The sequence below is a fragment of the Canis lupus genome, chromosome 16, assembly GCF_011100685.1.
Source record: "Canis lupus familiaris isolate Mischka breed German Shepherd chromosome 16, alternate assembly UU_Cfam_GSD_1.0, whole genome shotgun sequence".
Taxonomy (NCBI): domain Eukaryota; kingdom Metazoa; phylum Chordata; class Mammalia; order Carnivora; family Canidae; genus Canis; species Canis lupus.
In genome coordinates, this window is record NC_049237.1 from 55,283,658 (window position 1) to 55,305,974 (window position 22,317).

General features: G+C 47.0%; 2 protein-coding genes across 4 annotated transcripts; one reads left to right on the forward strand and one right to left on the reverse strand.

Moving 5' to 3' along the window:
- The first annotated feature begins 2,436 nt into the window (after positions 1 to 2,436).
- Positions 2,437 to 6,110, forward strand: LOC119877080 (beta-defensin 107A-like). Its single transcript, XM_038559242.1, has 2 exons — positions 2,437 to 2,625; positions 5,962 to 6,110. Exons 1-2 carry the CDS (start codon positions 2,556 to 2,558, stop codon positions 6,102 to 6,104), a joined length of 213 nt encoding a protein of 70 aa, XP_038415170.1. The 5' UTR covers positions 2,437 to 2,555; the 3' UTR covers positions 6,105 to 6,110.
- An 8,364-nt stretch (positions 6,111 to 14,474) lies between these two features.
- On the reverse strand, positions 14,475 to 18,412 carry LOC119877109 (ral guanine nucleotide dissociation stimulator-like). 3 transcript variants are annotated; one of them, XM_038560533.1, is made up of 6 exons: positions 18,209 to 18,412; positions 17,712 to 17,822; positions 16,917 to 17,110; positions 16,288 to 16,344; positions 15,195 to 15,388; positions 14,475 to 14,955 (listed from the first exon to the last, which is right to left on the reverse strand). In XM_038560533.1, exons 1-6 carry the CDS (start codon positions 18,344 to 18,346, stop codon positions 14,633 to 14,635), a joined length of 1,017 nt encoding a protein of 338 aa, XP_038416461.1. In that variant the 5' UTR covers positions 18,347 to 18,412; the 3' UTR covers positions 14,475 to 14,632. The 3 variants fall into 3 exon arrangements, with proteins under 3 accessions (XP_038416461.1, XP_038416462.1, XP_038416460.1); XM_038560534.1 differs by lacking the exon at positions 17,712 to 17,822; XM_038560532.1 differs by lacking the exons at positions 16,288 to 16,344; positions 16,917 to 17,110; positions 17,712 to 17,822; positions 18,209 to 18,412 and having other exon boundaries at positions 15,195 to 16,226.
- Between the last annotated feature and the right edge of the window lie 3,905 nt (positions 18,413 to 22,317).

Sequence of the window (22,317 nt, forward strand, 5' to 3'; positions counted from 1 at the left end):
GTATTATAATTATGGCTTCACTTCAATACACATCCAACTTAGGGTTGATGTTAATCCATTGTTCTTAAAATTTGGAAGGCTTGTAATCAATAGGTAGACCTATTTCTTCCTATTCTCATAGTTTTGCTATATTTTTTGTATGTATCACATCCACATACAGTATAAACCCACAAGGCAATGTTACAGATTTTGCTTTAAGAAGTCACATAAATTTCAAATAAATTAAAAGACAATGTATTTTTTAAGTACTTACACTGATATTTATCTTTTCTGATGTTTTTCATTTTCCTTGAAAACCACATTTCCTTCTGGTATTTCCCTTCAGCCTGAAGAATTTCCTTTTATAGTTACTGTAGGGAATCTCTCCTAGAGAAAAATACTTTCAATTTTCTTTGCCCTGAATATATGTTTATTCTATCTTCCCTTTTAAAGGAATCTTTCCTGCAGATGGAGTTTGGGGCTGTGGCAGTGTGTGCTTGTCTTCCTTCAGCTGCTGCAAGATGTGTGCACAGTCACCTGACCTCTTTCAATTCTGAGGAGAAGCCAATTGCTATTTCCCTGAACTGGACGTGTTTTTTTTTTCTTTGTGTACTTTCACAATTTTCTCCCTTTTCTAGACTTTAGAAGTTTGACTGTGATGTGCCTGAGCATAGTATTTATATTCTTTGTGATTCAAGGAGCTTCCTGGTTTTGTCAGTTTGTGCTTCTCACCAAATTTGAGAGTTTTCAGCCATTATTTCCTCGAACTACTTTTTAATGCATTCGGTTTCTCTCCTCATTCTCAGACTCCAATGACCTGTCTGCTCTAGCTTTTGATATTATCCCTCAGACCCTCAAAGGTCTATTTTCTCAATCTTTTTCTCTCTGATCTATAGGTTGCATAATTTTTATTGATTCAGTGACTCTTGATCCTGTCATATTTGCTATGCTATCAAATTTATTCAGTTAATCTTTTTCAGGTATTATATCTTTCAGTATCAACATTTCTTTATATTTTCTGTTCTCTAATGACATTTCCCATGTTTAATACTCATTGCAAGTATATTTTCTTTACTATTGGAGCAGATTAAAGTGAATATATTAAAGTCATTTGTCTGATTATTTCAACATCATTGAAGTCCTGGACACAGAGAATGTTGTGTGGAAGAGGATATGAATACTGCTATACCCTCTGAAGAAGGCTGACATTTTGTTTTAACAGGAAAGTATCTCTATTAAACTCAATTGACAGGTATTGCCTAGTGTGTAATGAGCAGCAGCTCAAATCTCAGAGGTATTTGTGTGTTTATCTTGTTTTGTTTTACCTTAATTAGATGCATGCATGGTTTGGGAGTCAACAAAAGTCATGGGGAGAGTTCATACAAAGAACCTAAGCTCCCTTCTCTGAGTCTTCATTTCCAGCAGCCATGGTCTTCCTTGACTCTGCCTTTATAAGTTCAAAAGAGGATAGATATTTTTGTTTTTTGAGTTAGCCTCTCCATGCCACATTGCAATCAGAAAGAATGTACTCTTTGCTGTTTAATTTTTCCAAGTTCTAACTTTTTTTCCAAAAAGTTAAATACGCCTGTATTTATTTCAACTTTCATATTCTTCAGGTAATTTTTTTTCCCACAGTTTCACTTGTTATTAGTGGGAGGGTCTTCTTGTCAGGAGCTCACTTTGCTTTATTTGAAATGGAACTCCTCATTTGAGTTTTAATATTTCAAATAACCCCCCTGCTTAAAAATCCTTCAATAGTTTCCCCTTGATTTTAGGATAAAATTCAAATTTCTTAGTAAAATGAATAAACATATACATAGTTCTCCAACCCATATTTGTTGAATGAAAGCTATTCCCATAACATATGAGGTATGGTCATATTTTGTCATAATACCATTATCCTTAATAATAATATTTACAAATGTAAAATCTTTAAAAGTTCAGTAAGATTTGTGAATTAACTGTTTGACTATTCAGGAGTTTCCCTAGTTAGACAGCTATCAATTAAGTCAAAGAACCTGTATATTTTGAACGGCTATTGCTGCAAAGCACTTTATGAGGAATCAATGGAAAGAGAAGAGGAAGGAGAAGAATTGGTTTCTTCCGTTGAGTTGATAGTCAAACTGGATGGATAAAAATTCTTCACATACTATAATTTTTGAAAAGCATTATTACAGGTACCCATTAGTAACTGCCAAGATAATCTTATAAGAGACCAAGTTGCAAGTAACATCTTGAAGAAGAAAAGGAGTGGGGGTTATAGATCTTCTGGAAGTGTAGGCACCTGAGATGGGGCTTCAGAGAATAGATGCCTAGGCAGAGACATAGAATGTAGGAATGCAGGCAGGGGGACTAGCTGTGTGCCTTACTCTCCGATAGACATCATTGAGGTAACACCTGATCCAGCAGCCCACACGTTACTCAGTGGAGCATGAAGAATAGCTTCCTTTTAATGGACATTTCAAACTGAAGTTGACTTCCAGCCCTTTCAGAGCTGTAGAACTTGTTTTAATCAACTTCCCTTGATAAAAGAGCTGGATTCTAGCAACTATACCTCCTTTATCCTCTCTCTACTGATGTCTGGAGCCATGAGAATTTTTTTCTTAGTTTCTGCTGCTCTCATTCTCCTTGCTCACATTTTCTCAGGTAAGAGGGAAATCCTAATAGATGTAAGGGTGGCAATCTGTCTTTTGAGAGAAAGTTCAGGCTTTAGAAAAGTGCATGACTAATCCCTGTATTCTAAAAATGTCCCAGCACAAAGCAGTTACTAGAAATCTTTTCTTGAGCTTAAATACAAAATTACTGAGCTGAACTATCTCCACCCAGAAGGGTATCTGGTTAATTTCCCTCAAAGCTCCACCAAGGGATTCAGACTTCTCTTCACAGTTAGCTCTTTTCCATCTTCTGTAATCATCCACACAGCTTCAGCGTGTGCCAAAGTGATAGCTCTAAAATGAGAGAAAATTTCAGAGGCAAATTTCAAGCACACGTGTTAATTTAGAGAAGTATAGCTTTTGTAGCCTAAATGAAAAAAAAAAAACTTATGATAAGAGATTCTTAGTCTCTTTTTTTGTGTTTTTTTCCTATTTTTATGTTTTATTAGTTGGTCTAAATCTCCTAATCTTAGATTACTTAGAATTTCTTTCTAGTTCTCACATACGAATAGAAAATTATGTCATTTAAACAACTAACATCTTGATTGGTTTGCTTTTACATGTTTGAGAGCTTTGAAATGATCTCTTTTTGCTCAGTACTGCCAAGACTCTATCCCTAAGACATTTTAAAAAGATTTATTTATTTATTTTAGAGAGAGAGAGAGAGCTGGAAGAGGGGCAGAGGGAAAGAGAGAATCTCAAGCAGACTCTCCAGTGAACAGAGCCTGATGTGGTGCTTAATCCATGACCTGAGATCATGGCCTGGGCCAAAATTAAGAGTCTGATGCCCAACTGAGACAGTCAGGTGCCATCGCCCCCCCACCAAGAAACTTTTATATCCATCCCTTCTCAACTATACTTCTGTTATTAAGTCATGACTAATGGGGGTTCCTCATGTATTATGAAGCACTTTACTACTTCATGATTTCCGGATTTCTGCACTTACTTACTACACAATCGGGCCTTAATAGGCCTACCAGACCAATACATATAGCACTTAATAAGCAATTGTTTGGGCACTATAGAAAAAGCAGGTAAAATGGAGATAAAAAATGTAATTAGAGTATGATCTTCATGCTTAATTTACTTGAAGTTTACTATTTTATTATTTGTGTGTTGGTAAAAAATAGGTTCCCTGGAATACTAAATAAGTATTTGATAAAATTCAAATGTACAAATAAGTGAATGGGTGATATGAGAAGATTCATAAAAACTATAACACAAAAACAGTTCTCAGAAGTGCCATAAATGATGCAGACTATAAAGGAAAGCCATGGGAGTAGAACCGTGGTTCTAACTGTGGGATCCGAAGGGCCTTCTTGGGAAGTGTTCTTCACCTTGCACTTTTGAAAACAGGTATAAAAACATGCCCTTACATTTCAAAGTCTCATTTATCAGGTCACTTACTTGGTTTCTGCTCCTGTCTTTTCCTGGAGGTCAGACAATGGATCCAGGTAGAGAAGCACATTTTAAGCCATCTTCTCCATTCCCATTCAACAAGTCTCTGATTCATTAAGGGTCCTTTGTTCCCAAACTCAGCTCAGGTACATTTGAATCCTAACAACAAGCCTAGTGTGGGCTCAAAGTAGGAGCGCCACAATCACAACAACCACACAGAATCTCAGAGCTGGAACTGAGAAGAGGAAATGAATACAGATTTTTTTACACCAAAACACCTGAAGTTGGATCTCAGGTCTAATCCTTCTAAGTTGTGTAAACCATTGTGCTTCAGTTTCCTTTCTAGAAGTGGTAATAATAATAGGATTGTTTGAAAGATTAAGATACTTGTTATGTTAATTAGAGGCAAACTTATTTTAACAAAGACATTTAAAAAGAGAGTAAATGAAAAAATAGTTTATTTTTCTTTTAGGGAAAAATCCAAAAAACAAGTAAGTTGACTATTATGGTTAGAAAGAAGACTCTTCTCCACCAAGTTACTTTGAGTCTAGGGAGGAAGGTCAACTTTGTGTCCTAAACATGTGTCTTCCATCTGGTTCTAAAGATGCTCTGACAGGAAGGGCTGAAAAGTAAGTAAAGCGCTTGATCAAAAATATTGCACAGAAGCATCTGCATCATTTGATTCCTGTTTCATTGGTCCAAACTTATCAATGCAACCATACAGAGACATGGGGCCTGGGACTGATGTGTTTTGCTGAGTCTCCTTGTGTTATCCAGAGATTCCATTACTCATTGTTTGAAGTGAGAAATAACTGTTTGGGAAGGTTTAACAATCCCTCTGTTTTTATAATCTGCTTAAACAAAGGCAGGCACATCCTCTGTGCCCTGAGAAAGTACAATATTATTATTGTCTGCTTATCATTGTTTTTAAATCATCATTCTCATTCTTATTATCTGCCTCAATTAAGTATTTAAACACCTTATGAGTATTCCATGTCAGTTGATTAGCTAGATGCCTGATGAACTTCAGTAGTCTATTACAATATCCCCAGTTCAACTTTGGACTCTATTAAAAATTTCCTCTTACTTTGAGCAGAAATCTAAGGCTGTGCAATTCCTTTCTGTTGGTCTGAGTCCTAACTGGGGTACAAACAGGCTCAGTGTTTCTTCAGCATGGCATTATCTCAGGTATATGACAGCAATATGTGTTCTTTCTCCTCCTCAAAGCTGTATTTTCCAAGAACTCCCTTTGGGAGTGACTGCCAGTTCTTTGTATTATTTCTCCTGAGAACATCTATCACCAAAAACTTTTTTCAATCATTTATCTCAAAATACCTTTACTCTTTCAGCTTAATCTTTATTCTGAAGAAAAACTTGTTGTCCACATCACCCTGAATTCCAGAATTAAACCCATTATTCATTGATATTTCTTACAGAACAGATCAGCCTCAGGTTTCTTTTATCTTTGCACCTAAATCTTGAAACTCCACAGCCACATGGCTGTGGTCTATCGTTGCATGTGGGCTATCGTTGACCTGCCTACAGTATAAACAGCACCATCTTTACCTTTTGTCATATATCTGAGACTATTAATTTGGAGACATGAAAACAATCACACATTGGGAAGGAATGTTATTGAAAATAGAAAGTAGACTGCCTCCATCCCAGGAAGACATACTCTGCTTCTAGATATCCTAGAAATGAATATGGCAAAGGAATTGAATACCCAGTAGGGACACTGTGTAAGTTGTGCAGGGAATCTGAGCTCCCATACAGCTGCTCAGGTGACATGTGCTTTTTTGATCGCAGGCGTGTACTCGGTGTCGCAGGAGACTCGGTAATAGGGAATTGTGATTTTGGCCTGGGTGATGTTATGTTGCTTTCTGGTCACCAAGTACTGGATAACTGAGGCCTTGCTTTCTCCACACAGCCCATGGAGCTATACACAGAAGGATGCAGTGTCAGAAGATGGATGGTCGCTGTGAGGTTGAGTGCCTTTCCTTTGAAGATAAGATTGGGGGCTGTAGAGCTGAACTGACACCACTTTGCTGCAAAAAAAGGAAGAATAATTAAAAGCCAAGCGGAGCTCCAGAAAGTGAGAAGCAAAGATCCTCTGGCTGTGAGCTCCATGCGGCAAACATCTCTGGATTTTTCTCTTGACCTCCAACATGGGCATTCTTTGAATGAAGCTGTCAATCCAGCTTCTGACACTGCAGAGAAATACGATCTGTAGGCCGTGAGGGGCCTGGGGGAAGGCACTGTGTTATGTTGACCTTCGGAATCCTCACTTGCTGGCAGAGGCCCCCTTAATTATTTTATGGATTGATAAAGTGAGTGAGCAGATTAACAGATTAAACAGGTAGAATGGAAAGGTGGGACCATGGTTGAAATGTTCTAAAACCCTGGCTTCAGACAGAGCTGTGACCCTGGGTCTTTGTCGTTCAGACTCTGGTCTCTGTAATATGAGACGACTCAACCACATAGTACATGCCCAGTGATGGACACAAATTGTGGCCGCCTTAGCAGTCCTGCTGGCTCATGCTTCTCCGGCTCCTTCACAGATAGCTGTTAGCATGGCTTCCCCTCCCTCTTCAATCTGGAACATCAAGTGCCATAATGAAAAGGGCCTGTGTCAAAGTTTAAGCTGGCCAAAGATTGGGTAGCGTCTTCATGCTGGCCTCTTGTAGTGAGAATGTAGCAGTCATGGCCTCTTCAAGAGCAGGGTTCCTAGAGATAGTCTAATTCAACACCTTCATTACAGCGGAGGAGATAGAGACCCCAGAAGATGCCACTGTTGCCGGCTTAGTCACAGCAACACTTTGGCTTTTGGTCTTATGTTCTTAGCATGTCCACAAAATGGGGTCCTGGCTGAGAGCAGAAGCCTGAACAGGGATTATTTATAGCAGCTCGGTGAGCAGCTGGGTGGAAGAAGAAGTGGAAACAGCTGCAGAAGAGTTGGACACTTTCCAAGATCCCTCCTGTGACCTTGTGATCCTTGCTTGTCTGGGCTGATGGTAACAGCACACAGGTTTGCTTTTGCCCTTATTTGCCAAAATTCAGACTCCCAGCTTTCAGGGCTAGCAATATATATGTCATAGGCCACTGTCATCCTAGACTGACAGCACACTGCTCCAGAACAGAAGAAAGATAGCCCCTTGGCTCAGTCTGGAGAATGTCCTTACCTATTTGACTAAGCCTGCTTTCTGTAGAGATGTAAATAAAGGAGAGCAGAAAAAACACAACTTACTTCCAAGGATGAGCCAATTTATAAAGGCTGTAAAATAAGAAATCAAAACATTTTTTCTAAAAAATGTTCTGGTGCTGCTACATATCTTCATGGCTAATGGGCTGATTTTTTTATTCTGAAAACTACACAAGAGACGAGTGGGTGGAAGAAGCTCTCTTTTTGCAAGTATCACAGGTCCTGGGGTCTTCCCAGAAGTTGCTTACCCAGGCCTCAGATAAAACTAACTGCCTTTGAGAATCTAAATGTATTTAGGCCTCATACCCTGTTCTTTCTGTTTTTTTTTTTTCTCCTGTTTCCTTGCAAAATTAACAGTGGTGTGTATAGTGTCTTCCTCTGCTTCTCGACTTACAGAAACATCCTCTACCACCTTCAGCCTGCTGGGATTTCTCTTAATGAGGAGACCATGACCCTCTTAGACATGTGTTGGTCACCATGCTCTTTGTAAAGACTCCAGGGGCACCCTCGGCAATCTATGGTTGGTATCTCTTGTTACCTCGATACATCGCAAGCATTTCACAATGTGGTCTGTCTCCTCCTTCATTCCCTGTCTCCTCTGCCCTTGAAGATAGAAGTCTTCCAGCTACTTTCTTTCTCTTCTTCCCTGTTGTCCTATGTTCTCCCTTTCCTGCGATTGCACACACCCTGGATTCATCCATCTTCATATTACACATGTCTCTAAGCAATTCCAGGAGCTCCTGTGGTTTCAGCCTCTCCTGTTGATGTGGCATTATCTCCTCACCAGCCTTTCCAGGCTCCAAGCCTCCATTCTCTACTCCACTCCACGGCAGTGCATGGATGCCCTGCACACTGCATCTTCCAGACCTTGAGGCCAGTTGCTTCCCATTAGCCCCTTTAATGCAAGACATTGGCAGTAGACAGGAAAATAAGATGAAGGGTGAAGACAGTCCCTTTCATTTCCAGCTCTGGCCAGCAGCACCCCAACAGCAACAGATGGTTGGCTCCAGGCTCCAACTCCTTTTGGCTTTCTCAGCAGCCTTGCAATAACCCTTGAAGGAACTAACAGCACCCAGCACCCATAAAGGCATGGCTGGACCACAACCTGTTTTGCTGTGTACCCTGGTTCTCCATGGCCCCTGTTTGGCCGTATCTTCTCCTCAAAAGTCTGAACATTGGCTGCAGGATGTCTCCACCCCACTTGTCTGGGCCCCAGCCATGGAGCACTCCTTCCTTAAAGTCTTAAGCATCATTCATGAGCTGTTCTTGACTTAGAGGTCTGAGCACCAGCTTAGCTGTGTCCCATACTCACACATCCAGCCTCCAGCTGTAGGTAGCTAACACCAGGATTTCGGACCCCTGCCGCTGATAGCGCCTTTCCCATGTCCTCCTCTGGGCCCGTAGTTATTAATCTCTGTGGACATTTGACCATCTGCTACCTGTGTAAGCAATCCTTTGCATTAAATTTCGTGTTCTGAATACCCAGCATGATTTCTGTTGACCTAAATGAGCTTTGTCTGATAAAAATCCTACACTGTATTTCCGACTTCAACTTCATGCTAAAGTTTTACAGGGCATTGGTCTTCCCTAACTGGATCTCTGATGGGCACCCACAAATAACTAGTTTTTATTGCACTTTATCCCTTCCTTTCCAAAACTGATCTTCATTTACTGTTCTAGATCTTAGTAAATATTGTTACCACTTACTCAGGCACTCAAGTTAAAAATGACTTCCTCAGGCTTCTTGTCCCTTACAAATCACACAATTCCCTCACAGCATAAATGTACATAGATTATTCCCCAGTGTGTGCAAATTGTGCCATACCTTTTCCTCCCTTCTCTCTCCTCACTACATTGTTTCTCATTTACCAAGAATTAGGGATTGGATATGGTTCTACATTTCATGCTACATATTATGCATATATGCACACACGCATACACACCCACAGACCGGGTTTCTTGTTCAATCATAAAAACTAAGGATAAGTGTCACACTCAGATTTACCAGAATTTTTAGAATATTAAAATTTTAGAGCTAGAAGTGGCCTTGGAGGTAATATAAATCAGTGTTTCCAGAGCCAAATTGATTCTAGTCACCTAGGGATGCTTGGGTGGCTCAATGGTTGAGCATCTGCCTTTGACTCAGATCATGATCCCGGGGTCCTGGGATCGAGTTCCACATCGGGCTCCCCAGAGGAAGCCTGCTTCCCCCCTCTGCCTGTGTCTCTGCATCTCTCTCGGTGTCTATCATGAATAAATAAAAAAAATATTTTTTAGAAAGTTGATTCTAGTCACCTAGAATATTTTTGAAAACCAGAGGTCTGTTCCAGACTCTCACACTTTCATATTCGGAATTTTAAGTTAAGAATCTGAATTTTTAAAACCACATGTCCGATCAAATCTCCTGCATAGTGATGTTTGGCAACTATAGATCACCGACCAGAGGAGCATCTGAGATTTGAAAGTGCCCTGGTTCTGTGTCCCACACTTCCAGTTAGAAGCCAGAGTGGAGCTTCAGCACTCAAATCTAGAAGTTCTGTCTTTCAGCCCAGTGGTATTTCACTGTCCTGCACTTTTTGAAAAGGAGATATTGAGAGGAACATAACCAATGTCTCACCTCCTTGCTCGGGAAACAGAAGTTCAGACTTTATAGATAGATTTACTTGTTTGTTTGTTTGTTTGTTTGTTTGTTTTTCAATTGAGAGAGAGCTGGTATACACAAGTGGGAAGGCAGAGGCAGAGGGAGAAGCAGACTCCCTGCTGAGCAAAGCGGGGCTGGATCCCAGACTGCAGGATCATGACCTGAGCCAAACGCAGATGCTTAACCGTTTGAGCCACCCAGGTGCCCTAGAACCTCAGACTTTCATTGGAAAATACATGTCCAGCAAAGTAACATAGAACATGGCAGTTTCCACAGCCTGATGGGAAGCCTGTGGGAGCTCAGAACAGAATGACTGAGTTTCACTTTAGTTAGCAGAGTCTGAAACAAGTTCTCAGACAAAATACCCTGTCCTCGTTCAAACCAACTTCTTGTCAATCTAGTCAAAATCACTTTAACTGACCTGAAAGATTGCTGTTCCATTTTATTGCCAAAGTGTCCGTAGCTTATGTTCCCATTTGACAATTACTTCCATTCAAAACTGCCCACTTCCATGAGCATCCAAAATAACAAGGACTCTCTGTCCTCCCTTGAAGGCCGTTCTGCTATCATAGGACACCCCTGTCCCCAGATACCTGTAGGGAGGTATTGAAATGTCCTCATGATGCAGGGACATTCTACTAGTCCTGGTGAGTGCGGACTGAAATGAAGTCATTTTCCACCTGTCTGTATGGACACCTTCACCCATGAGAACCATTACTATCTTCGTGCAAATCTATTCTTTTTTGAACCAAGTCTCCTCAGGTAACAAAACAAGTTTATAAAAGACTTATTCAGTTTGAGAAACTGAGCACTTGAGAGAATCCTACACATAGGCCAAAGACTCCACGACCTACACTACCTACATCCCACTACGTCCTATGGGATAGTCAATGTTTGAGAGACCATAATTCCCTGGTACCTGAATGCTCCCTCCTGATTGTGTGCATCACATCCTAGGTCTGGTAAGATGGACTTGGATGAACTGCAGTCAGGGGCTTTCCAGGTGTTTAGAACCATCTGTACTTCATCAGTGAAACAGAACAGGAGATGGGTAACAGAAAATGGGGCATTTTCCTAACAGTGTTTTTTGTCTCCAAACCTCCTCTGCTTATATTCTCCAAGAGTTAGTGACTTTCAGATAATAGCATGACAGAGCCATGATACAGCTCGGGGGCCCAGGCAATGGGAAATGATAAGGATCTACTTATAGGAAAACTGAGTCTAAGAAAATTAGCTCCATACAACTGATCTTTGGGGCTTAAGTCATTTTTTATGGCTTTATTCCACCCTTGGCTCCCCCTGTTACCTTTCAACTCTGGTCTTCTCAAATGGATTCCTCCTGAGATTCCAGCTGACTCCCAAACCGAATGTGCCCTTCTACATTTAGGGTAGAAACAGGAACTAGAGGTCTTAACCATCCTGTCCAACCATGCCTTACCATAGCCTGCATCAGACTCCCTGCTTTTGACCAAGGAAAGAACTGGAAGTATAAAAGAGAACAGCCAGTATCTAAAAGTCCTGGCCAAGTATATTCAAGGAGGAATAGGCGATATTATTACACTTGAGGTAGGATATTTATTCATTTGTTTTGATGAACAGAAACCTAGGGTTTGCTGAAATGTATGAAGTAGACACAGAGGTGACAACAGTGCTTAATTACCAATGGTAGTAACTCAAAATGGGGGAAGAGTAATGATGACGGTGGTCCTGGAGTTTTTTATTAACACACATTGCAGACATATAGACAAATGAGGCACACTCTCTATTCTCAAGGAACCTACTAGATCTTCAATGAAACAATTTTGTATACATCACTTCTATATTTTCTCCATATATAATTTTACTAAGCAAAGTTATTTGCTTTTAAAGAACCAAGGCCAATTGTGAAAACTGCAGCAAAGTATTTTCATCAAATGAGACAATGAAGTATGTAAGAAACATAGAGAATCCATAGGGGTTTCTCCAGTGAGATACCACCATACGACTATTAAAATGACTCATTGTAGGTTTTAGGCCTCCAAACCTGTAAAAAAAGAAAAAAAAAGAAATATTTTCTGTTGTTTTTAGTTACTAAGTGTATGGTAATTCATTACAGTGACAATAGGAAAGTAGTGGAAAACTCAAGAGAACACTCTGGTGGGAATCCCAGGATGAGAGCCAAGAGACATCTCCATGCGACAGGGAGCAACATGCACAGCTGGCAACAATATTGGTTGTGACACCTCAGAAATCTCTGAGACAGAGTTCTACAAGATGATGAGATTGATGGACATACCTGATCAGACTGAACTTTTTAAGAGGGTCGAACAATAGGCAGAGAGCTTAGGATTGAAACACAGAAAAGGGGGAAACAAAATCAGATATATTAAAAAAGAGAAAAGAATGAGCCCTGGGGAGAATGTCACGTCGAGCAGGACAGGAACTCTGTAGCGCTCTCTAAACAGCACCACTTCCAAAGCAAGCACTGACCGCGGCTGTGCCTGAACACCCAGGGGATAAGGCTGGGGGCAGGGGTGAGGGGTGGGGAGATGTGCTTGTCTACTCTGACAGTTGGGGTTGGTGGTCCCTATTCATGGAGCTCAGGTTCCCTCCCCAAGTAGCTCTCCCTTCTCTTTTTATCTGCTCCATCTCTACTCCATCCTCATTTCAGGGAGTTAACTGGGCTATGCCTGGTTTTCCCTCTGAACGCCTCCTAGAAACCGTCTCCACATAGCAAGCTGCGGCCATTTCCGGGCATCCTTGGTCCACCAGAACCTCCACAAAGTTTTTAAAGAACACTTGGGGGCCCAGGGATCACTCGCCTCTGTGAAGATGATGGAGAAAGTTATCCTGAACTGAAGCATCCTCAGAATTATCTGCTTCAGCTCAGACCCTGAGAACCGATAGTGTCAAAACTTGAAATCCAACCAGGCTTCCCATGACCTAACTGAATCTCTAATAAAACTTTATGAGAGCTCCTGTAGGTCCAGATAACTCCTGTGATGAGCGGGAAGACATAGGGATTTTGTTCTTGGATGGCCAGAGTCGTCAAATGTTTTCGAGTCTACTTGGGAACCAAGGAGCAGCTCTTGTCTTCCTGGAGAGGTTTCAGCTGACACCTGCCCAAATATCCTTAGAATTTTGTACTTCAGCTCAGCGTCAGGGAACCACTATTGGGCAATCTCAGCCAGCCTGAGTCCCTGGATATGTTTAAAGTCCTCTCCTTGTTCCAAAAAAGGGGAACTTGCCTTTTGAAGGCACCGGGTGGTGACTGCCCACCTACTCCAGCAACTTCAGCACTTCCTGGTTTCACCCAAAAGCAGTATGAAACTCCTATGCTGGCCTTTGTCACCCCTGCTGGTCTGGTTGACAGAGGCTCACACTCCAACAGCCCAGAGCCTCTATATGCAAATATGGTTACCTGGACCTCCAGTGGTTGGATGGAAGAGGTGGAAGAAGGACAATGGGATGCTAAGGCTAAGAAAATGCTGGGGTTTAGTGGGAGTCATAGCCTGGTTCATGCACCCTGGCTGTGAGTCTGGCTCCTGCCTTCTCTGCATGCACCCTGGGCTGGCCAAATACTTGAAATCTGATGGGTATCATGTGGCTGGCCAGCCCCAGACAGCCCCCCTTCCACCTCCATTCTTTAAAGCTCCCCCACTGGGATGTGCACACAAGTTCCCAAGATCTCCCATTACCTGGACCTAGTTGGTTTGACTTTCTATGCCAGAGGCTGCCTGTTTTGGCCTTATGAAATAATTTTCTTGATCAGAACATGGGGCTCAGACCCTGAGATACCCCAGGAAGAAGGTCCTGATATCTTGTGATTTGACAAGGAATTTGAGAAATATGTACCGGAATCTCCCAACTTCTTAGGTTTGTTGTAGTAGACTTGGCAGTATTAATTGCTTTAATAGCGTTAAAGTCATTGTGATCGTCCTCCAATCATTACATTGCTCTTGATTATTACTTTTACTGTTATGTGTCTTATTATGGATTGTTCATGGGTGGTTGTTATAAAACACTGACTACATTTTCTATTCAAGAGGAGGGTCCGATATTTGGAGACCATTTCTGATTGTTCCCCAGAAGACTTTCACACAACGAGGCTACAGTTCTCCCACTCCACTGCTTGGTTTCCGTTCATGCGGAAACCCTCTCAGCATGTTCCACATTCCTCTCCTGAGGCATATACCCTCCATGAGGGCAGGGAAGCCAAGTGGATAATGTCCCCAGGTTGACAGATCCTAGAAAAATGTACACGTTCCGTCCAGAGATCAGCACCATTCCCTGTAGACCTGGGAGAGTCACACAACCCTCCTTGCCTCACTAGAGCCCGCATAAAATTTCTAATGTCATTTGGGTGCCCTGGAACTGCTCTTGCAATCCAAAAATACTGGAAAACAAATTAGCAGGGGCCTGAGTACCCTCAAAATTTTGCCGCGGCCCGGCGGCAGGAGTGACCTGATGTCCTGTGTCCTCCCGTCCTCTGCCTTTGCCCGGGGAGCACCGGATCCTGGGCTGTGTCCCCCGGTGCCCTGGGCTCCGGGCCTGCCACACTGTGAAGGACCTAAAGTACAACAATGTAGCATTTAAAAGCATCAGAGTCAATTTTGTGTGAAGTTAACTTATCCTTTATTACAATAAAACTCATAAGCCATTATACAGGTTAAAGGTTAAAGAAAAATGGAAAATATAGAAACAGTGAAATGCCAGGGGAGGGCAAGCCTCCGTTGGGCTGCAGCCACCACGAGCCCTGCGTTGGGAGCTGGGGCGAGCTCAGGGGTCGAAGCCAGTTGTTCCAGATGCAGGTGGCGGCTCTGGCACTCTGGGGACCCCGATTGCAGGTGCCGGGGCCTGCTCCTCCTCTGGGGTGGCCGCGGGTGCAGGGGGCTCCTCCAGGGCGGAGCAGTGAACTAGAGCAGTGACCACTATCTGCAGGGGCTTCACCTCCCCAGCGGGCGCTTCAGCGCGGGCCGAGCCCTCAGCCCCAGCAGCCGGGACGGCCTGGATCCCCGCAGGCCCCGACGGGGCAGCAGTCCCCACGGTCAGAGCTGGGACTTGCTCCTGAGCTGCTTCAGGGTGTTTTCCTTGGGCTGAAGCTGTAGCTCCAGGAAGGCAAAGTATCCCCATTAGGACGGACGTTCCACGTGCCTCCCAAGTCAAGACCACTCTTCCCACTGCTCCACGTGCGTGAGGGCATGAGCCCTGGGAGGTGTCCCCAGGCTGCAGCCCGTGGGGTGAAGTGTGAGCCCACCCCCTGCTCCCAGCCCAGCTGCATGGAGGCTGGATCGGCGGGGCCCACCCTGTCCCCAGCTCAGTCACCCCCAGGCCTCCTCACCCCCAGCCTCTGGCTCCACTGTATGGAGGCGTCTGAATTGCTGGAGGTTACGCCGGGCACGGAGTTCCACGTCTGAACCTGGCATGTGCTGTCTTACGAATTGCAGAATTTTCATAAGGGAGGGAAATTCGGGGAGCTGACAAAAGTCGTCCCCATAATAATCCAGCCATATTTCCAGCATGCAGGAGATGGCCCTGTGGAGGGACAGGCGGGCACAGGTGTCAGAAGACAGGGCTCTGTCACATGCAGGTGTCCCGGGGAAGCCGTGCAGGACCCGGGGACCCGGCCTCCCGTGCGGGGTGTCAGAGGCCAGTCCTGCTCCTTGTGCCCCTGCCACCTGGCGGACCTGCCTGCCACAGGCCTGCTCCCTGAGGAGGGGCTGATATGCAGCCTCTGTTCTGGGGAGCCCACGCCCAGCGGGGTGACCATCACCGTCTCTCCTGGGGAAGCGGGACTCCCTCCTCAGCCTGGTCCCTGCCCACCTGCCCCTTGAGTCCACCGGCAGGCGTCCGGGGACTGGGGGCGTCTGGCCTGTCATTGCCCTCACTGCACACACTGTCGCTCTGGGAAGCTCCAAGGCAGGAGGGCTCGGGCTCTGTGTCCTGTCAGGCCTTGCCAGGAGCCGCCCAGGACCGCCACCTTCCCTACTGTGGCTCTGGCCTGCCTCCCTCCAGAGGGGCCCCCGGGGGTGTCCTTCCACTGACTCTAATCTCTCATCTCCCACAGGGTGGGGGCCACCTGGTCTGGAGGCCTCACCAGCCCTCCTGAGCACCTGCTGTGCCCCCTGGTCCAGGTGCCACCAGATTGGGGAGTGCGATGCTCCCCACCCCCTCTGCTCTGGGCCCCAGGTGTGGGGCAGAGAGAGGGTTGGGGGGCATGGAGAAGTTCTCATTAGGGTTCCCAGTGTCTCCCACCAAGACCGCACCCCATCCTGGCTCTGCTGCCCTCTTTTCCAGAAGGGGCCTTAGACCTTTACTCTGTCACAGGAATTGCAGATGTGTGAGGTGAGGGTGCAGCCGCCCCCCCGCCCCACAGCCCCTTCGCTGCCCTCCTGGAGAGGGAAGGCCCTCCTGCAGGAGCCGGAGTCACTCACAGTTTCCAACGCTGGACCGTGTCGTCGTCACCACATGCAGCTATGATGTACCCATATCTAGAGGAGGGTGGGGGCATCCCATGAATCGTCCTGTGGACGTGACCTCTCATAATGGGGGCTGTCACCCTCTGACCCCTGACTAGGCCGGAGCCCCGGGGGCCGTCAGCTCTGGGCGTGGGGCCACGGGCAGCTCCCGGAGAAGCGCCCGCACCTGCTGGGGCCTCCTGAAGGCTTGAGCATGAAAGGGCTCGGCGAGGCCCATGGCCCATAACCGAGTGGGCCCGGGGTGCCCCGGGGTCCCCCGGTCTGGTTGCCCGAGGACACAGACCCCCGATAGACTCTCAAACCTCCCTTTCAAATGGGAAACAGGCCGCTCAGGACCCTGGTGACGGGGTGGAGGAGGCCCAGGCCTCATGATGGGGGAGGAAGACAGCTGCTGAGCACAGGCACAGACCCTCTGGCTGACCCGCCACAGGCCAGGCCCCGGGGCTGCCCTCCAGGACCCCGCTAGGCCCTGGGGGACCCTGCTCCAGGCGGGGGAGCAGCCCGAGGCCGGGAAGCTCACACCATCCCCAGCCTCCCTAGCAGCAGGTGGCACAGCACTGGGCTGAGGAGGGGCAGGTGCTCACTCGGTGAACAGCAGGTCCAGCACCTCGTCCGTGGTGGCGAATCCACGATAGTCGTCTAAGAAGCTGCAAATGGAGATGACATCTCTGCGCTGCAAGGCGAGCAGCAGTTGTCGGTCTTCGTGCCCCAGCAGCTCCGTCCGGCTGAGCTTCTTCGGGACAATCTGATGCCCCTTCCCGGCCGCGGCCCCAGCACCCTGAGGTGGGACAGAGGGGACGTGCAGCCTGCAGGGAGCCGCCAGGAGACCTGGGATCCCGCCCCGGCAGGCCCTGCGCTGGGGCCCCGTGGGCTTGAGGAGCTGGGGCTCCCTCTCCCGCTCAAGCTCCCTGCCTGTCTCTTACACAAACAGGACCAACTATGCAATAAAGAAACAATCTCAGAGGATAAATGTTCAAAATATTTGGATCAATACGAGGACCTCAAGAGACACAGAGAGAGAGACCGAGAGAGGCAGCCACACAGACGGAGGGAGAAGCAGCCCGTGCAGGGAGCCCAGGCGGGCTCGATCCCGGGCCTCGGAGATCAGGCCTGGCGGAAGGCAGGCGCTAACCCCCGGGTGACCAGGCCTCCCCTGAGGGCTCTATTCTGATGTTCCCACACATCTGTGCGCAGGGACTCTGCATCTGGCCCAGGCAGGGGCAGGGCCATGGGGGCAGGTGTGGGGAGGAGGGGATCCAGACTCATGTGGGAGCAGGAGTGTCGGGGGGCCCAGGGGGTAGCAGGCTGGCTTCTGGGACCCGGTGTCCTTCCTGCCGCATCAGGGTCCGGGTGTCGGGGGGCCCAGCCCCTGCACTCACCCTGAGCCCGCGCTGGCCTCTGTTAGCTGCGCAGGGCACCTCCCTGCTCCTGGAGGCGGTGGGGCAGACGACCCCTTCCTCCCGCTCGCGCCCCACGTCCCGGGTGGAGCTCTGTGGAGACAGTGCCCGGCAGCCAGGCAGGAGGCCTCAGCGCCTGGTCTGGCCCCCTCGCCTGGGCTGCACCCCCAGCTGCCTCCACCCAGACACACCACAGCGCAGCTGGCACCCACCGCCCCTGGAGAGAGGAAAGGGATGTGGCTGCAGGGCCTCGGGGTGACTCCGGGGGGGGTAGAGGACCTCAGGAACCCTGTTTCCCCCCTGCCCACTGTGACATCAGGGTGACCCTGAAGGGATCCCCGGGGAATGTGCCGCCCTGCAGGTCCCCCAGCCTGCATGGGACCTGCCCACACATCCCTGGTTCCCTGAACCTGAGGAGGAGGGGATGAGGCTCCCAGGATGGTGGCACAGGGGGCCTGGCCTGGCCTGCGCTGTGTTACCTGACGGCGCCTCCGGATCACCGCCCTGACGCCTTGGTATCTATCCTGGAGCCAATGCCTACAGCATTGGAACAAGCGGCTCCCCCGGGGTTCCTGGGAGCCAGAGCCCCGAGAGGTGGGCCGGCAGCAAGAGAACATCCTCCAGTAGCAGATGTCTCCAGCCAAGTGAGCCTGAGCTGGGGCTGCACTGGATGCGGGTGCCTGGTTACGGGGGTTCCAAGTTCTGTTGGGCTCTGTGACACGGAAGTGACCTCACTCCCTGGGACCCCCTCCCTGACCCACTCCTGGAGGAAGCTGCAGGGGCAGTGCTCGTGCTGCCAATGCTTCCCCCCTCCCTGCAGGCGATGGCCTGTGCACACAGGGACACGACCGCAGCCCTGTCCACAGGCCCCAGGGAAGGACTGTGTGCACCCAGGACCCCAGCCTGGACACACGCCTGGGTTCAGACATGACTGTCCAGTCTTCCCCGGTTTGACACCAACAAGCCGTTGTGCCCATGGGGATGGTCGGCGTCTTGACTGTGGGACAGGGAGTATCCTAGCGGGTGCTTCCCCCAGATGTCCCCAGGCCACTGTGGCCTCATATCTATGACCTTGGAGGCGGGTGTCACCTGCAGGACATACCTCCACCCACACGTTCTTCCTTGGTGTGTACATGCGTCCAGGTCCACGAGGTCCTCTGTGCACACACGTGGGCACCGGTACCCTCATTCTGGAGGCCCAGAAGGTGACAGTCCCCTTGGGCAGGGATGGGCAACAGCTTCCCAGGATCCTAGGCTCCTGAATCCAAGGCAAACCCTGCAGAAGGTGTCGTCTGGTCTCCTGTTGTGATTCTGAGTCTCGGGTTGTGGATTTGCTCCCGAATGGGACCCTCTGTGCCCTGTGACCCTGGGTCAGGTGTTCAAAACTGCAGCTATTTCAGAAAACCGATCTATTCCTCAACTTTCGATTCATGAGTTACACATCCAAGAAGACTGACTCCACACAAATTATTCCAAATTTAATGATATCTATGCTGACACGCATGTTCACTATCTCATGTGCTATTTAGAAGAGTCCAGAAGGGGGTGGTTGTCCTATGTCTTCTGGAACGCTTGCTTTCACAGAACTGAAGCTCCAGTGCAGCTCGTGTGTGCTGACTGTGTCACAGCGATGGGGAAGGCTATGGGCCATGGGGCAAGCGCTCAGGAGGACAAAGGATCAGGCTCTGGGCCAGGCCACGTGCAGACATGTTCATGACCAGGTTAATGGAGGACATTGTGGTGTTTGTCCAAATGGGGGCTCCTGTGTTTCCTTTTTCTCTTCTCTTGGACATGGAGCTATTCACCAGGAAGCAGCAGCCTTGCAGGCAGGACTTTCTAGGAAAGAGAGGAGTCAACATGCCTGTGCCAATGTCATTTTCAATGGATTTATTCACAGGCTAAGTCATTTGAAAACACGAGACAGTTACGTTTAAAAACTACCATGTACTGGGCCAAGACAGTCCTGCCTTAGTAGTTTCTGTGAAATCAGGTGCAGAGTGGCAGGAAAGTCATCTCATCTCCTATTATGTGAAAGTGAATATGTGCATTGTGAGGAATGAGAAATTTCTAGGTGTATGATGGAGAGATGATGGAGGAGAGATGGATGACAGGGAGGCTCGTCAGCGATAGATGGACACACAGTCGATGGAGAAATAGATAGGGAGTAACATTGCTCTTGAGAGCTATTCCTCAGCCCTCCTTCCCTGCTTGGAAGGTCCTGGCCAGGGGTGAAGCAGGAGGACCCATTACTCGCAGGGCAATATTATCAGAAACTTCCTGGCACTTACAGGGTCACAACCTGATCTACTCTTTTCCAAACCAATGTTGACCTCCCAGTAGGGCCTCCAGGCTTCCAATGAAAGCCATGGTTTCCCCAGGTGCAGGGGCTGCACAGGGGATGAGAAAGGACTGCGGAGCATTGGAAGCACAGCACAGGAAAGATTTTTCTCCTTTCCTCAGCAGGCAGTGTCCAGCTGTGGCAACATTAGAGTTGCAAGGTGGGAACCACGTCCCCAGACCTTCTGTCAATACTCATCGTGCCTCTGCAGCTCTAGCAAATGCACACGCTGCAGCCCAAAGTGTGGAGCTGCACACCTGCCAGCCTGAGCAGCTGCACAAAGTGGGGTCCTTTGGAAGCCTAGGAACAACTTGGGCTGGCCAGCGTCGCCCTCTGCTGGTCTGAGCTCACGGTGCAAGGCTCCTTCCTGTGACCTCCCCTATGCAATGGGAATAGGTGGGTGGACTTGCTCAGGTGTGGATAGCACAGGTGGGAGAAGGTCATCCGGGAGGTGCTGGCCACAGCGTGCAGGGAGCTGAATGGATGATTCTGTGGGTTTTCATAGTGTGGGTGTGTGAGCGTGTGTGTGTGTGTGTGTGTCTGAATGCAGATGTTAATCCAGCAGAGGTTTGGATACAGAAATTTATACACATTGACTTGCATATGTGGATTTTTCTGTGGCTTTTTCCTTCATCATTCATGTGTCCTGCCCTATTGCCATTTCACTTAAGATTCCTGTCAGTTCAGATCAAATCAACAATAAAAGACACTTCATTGGATGTAGTCATTCAAAATCTAACTCCACTTTGTGAATTTAAACCCTTTAATTCCAAAAATACTTGTCAGTCTTCATTCATCTAGAATTCCTGGATCTAGGGCTGTAGAGGATGGTTGGTTTTCCAAAGCGGCTCCGGCCAGAATGACTGACACAGGATTTCAGGGCACAGAGGGAACTATTTAGGAGGAGATCCACAGCCCAGGCTCAGAGTCACAACTCGACTTAGACATGATTGTTGTCGGAGAGAGATAATTTCAGGAAGAGTGACAGGTCACTCATCACTAGAATTTTCAGGGTAGTTGGGGCTTTGGAGGACAGGGGTGTGGGATGGGCAAGGTCTGCTCTTCCTCCAGGTAGACCCTCTTTCCTGAAACAAACCCCCAACACACAGATACTCAAAGAATACACACATTCATACATAAATGAATGATTATAAATGCTGTATTAGAAAGTCAAATGGTTTTCCACATGTATTCATACCTCATTAGGTCTGGTGTCAATGTATTTTAACTTTTTGAAGCAAGTGACACATATTTATTTTACGTTATAAAAGAGAAGAGGATACTTTCTCTACATGTGTGTGGATTCCTCAGGATAGGAAAACCACCAGCTATGCCTGAGCATCCTCTATTAAATAAGCAAAGGTAGAGTCATCAGATCCTGCTACATCAGTTAAACAACAGTTGAGCAAGAAGCGTATTCTATATCCGATTTGAAAATTCCCAAATAGGATTCGGTGTATTTAACAGAAATTAGGAGGACGGTGGGCGTTCCGGCTTCCGATAAATGCATCCGTATCTACTGTTGGATTTGAAATAAGGTATTGTCATCCTCTAACCCTGTTCCTCTGCACATCATAAACTCAAAATTGATTCATCACAATACTTGTATTTTCATAATTACTTACTGAATATATTAGGCTTTGTGTATGTACCAACTCCCCGAGGAACCTGAGATAATTGATTATTGTTATCGCAAGAATAAATATATTTAAAAATTCAGTGAGCTCAACTGTGTAAAACACTGGCAAAATTACAATTGCAAAGAAATAAGATAGTGAAGGGGCAAGATTGTCGAAAACTGGGGACCTCCGCTCAGCTGGATCCTTGATGGTAGGTAGATGCTATCCGATCGTTGTGAAAAGGTAGGAATCCCACCTGACGTTTAATAAAAGAATTGCTGGAACTCTTCAGTAGAAAAGCGACCACCCTCTGCAAGGTGGGAGATGCGAGACGTGAATCCAAAGTGATATATCAGAAGGTGAATGGCAGGGCGGGCAGTTTACGCACCCCAGAATCGGGAAAGGGAAGGGCCACAGAGCCCACATTTCAATCTGCCTTAGCAATCTGATCCGGTGAGACACAACCTTGCCTGAAATGAGCTCAGGTGGTGAAATGGGCAGACACTACTCTGGACACAGTGTCTCAGAATTCTCAGAGTCCCAGAAAGAATGGGGGTGCCCACGGGGGTGGAGTTCCCAAGCCTTGGGGTGTGGACACTGGTCATGGCCAACAAGAGTGCAAGGTGCCTCA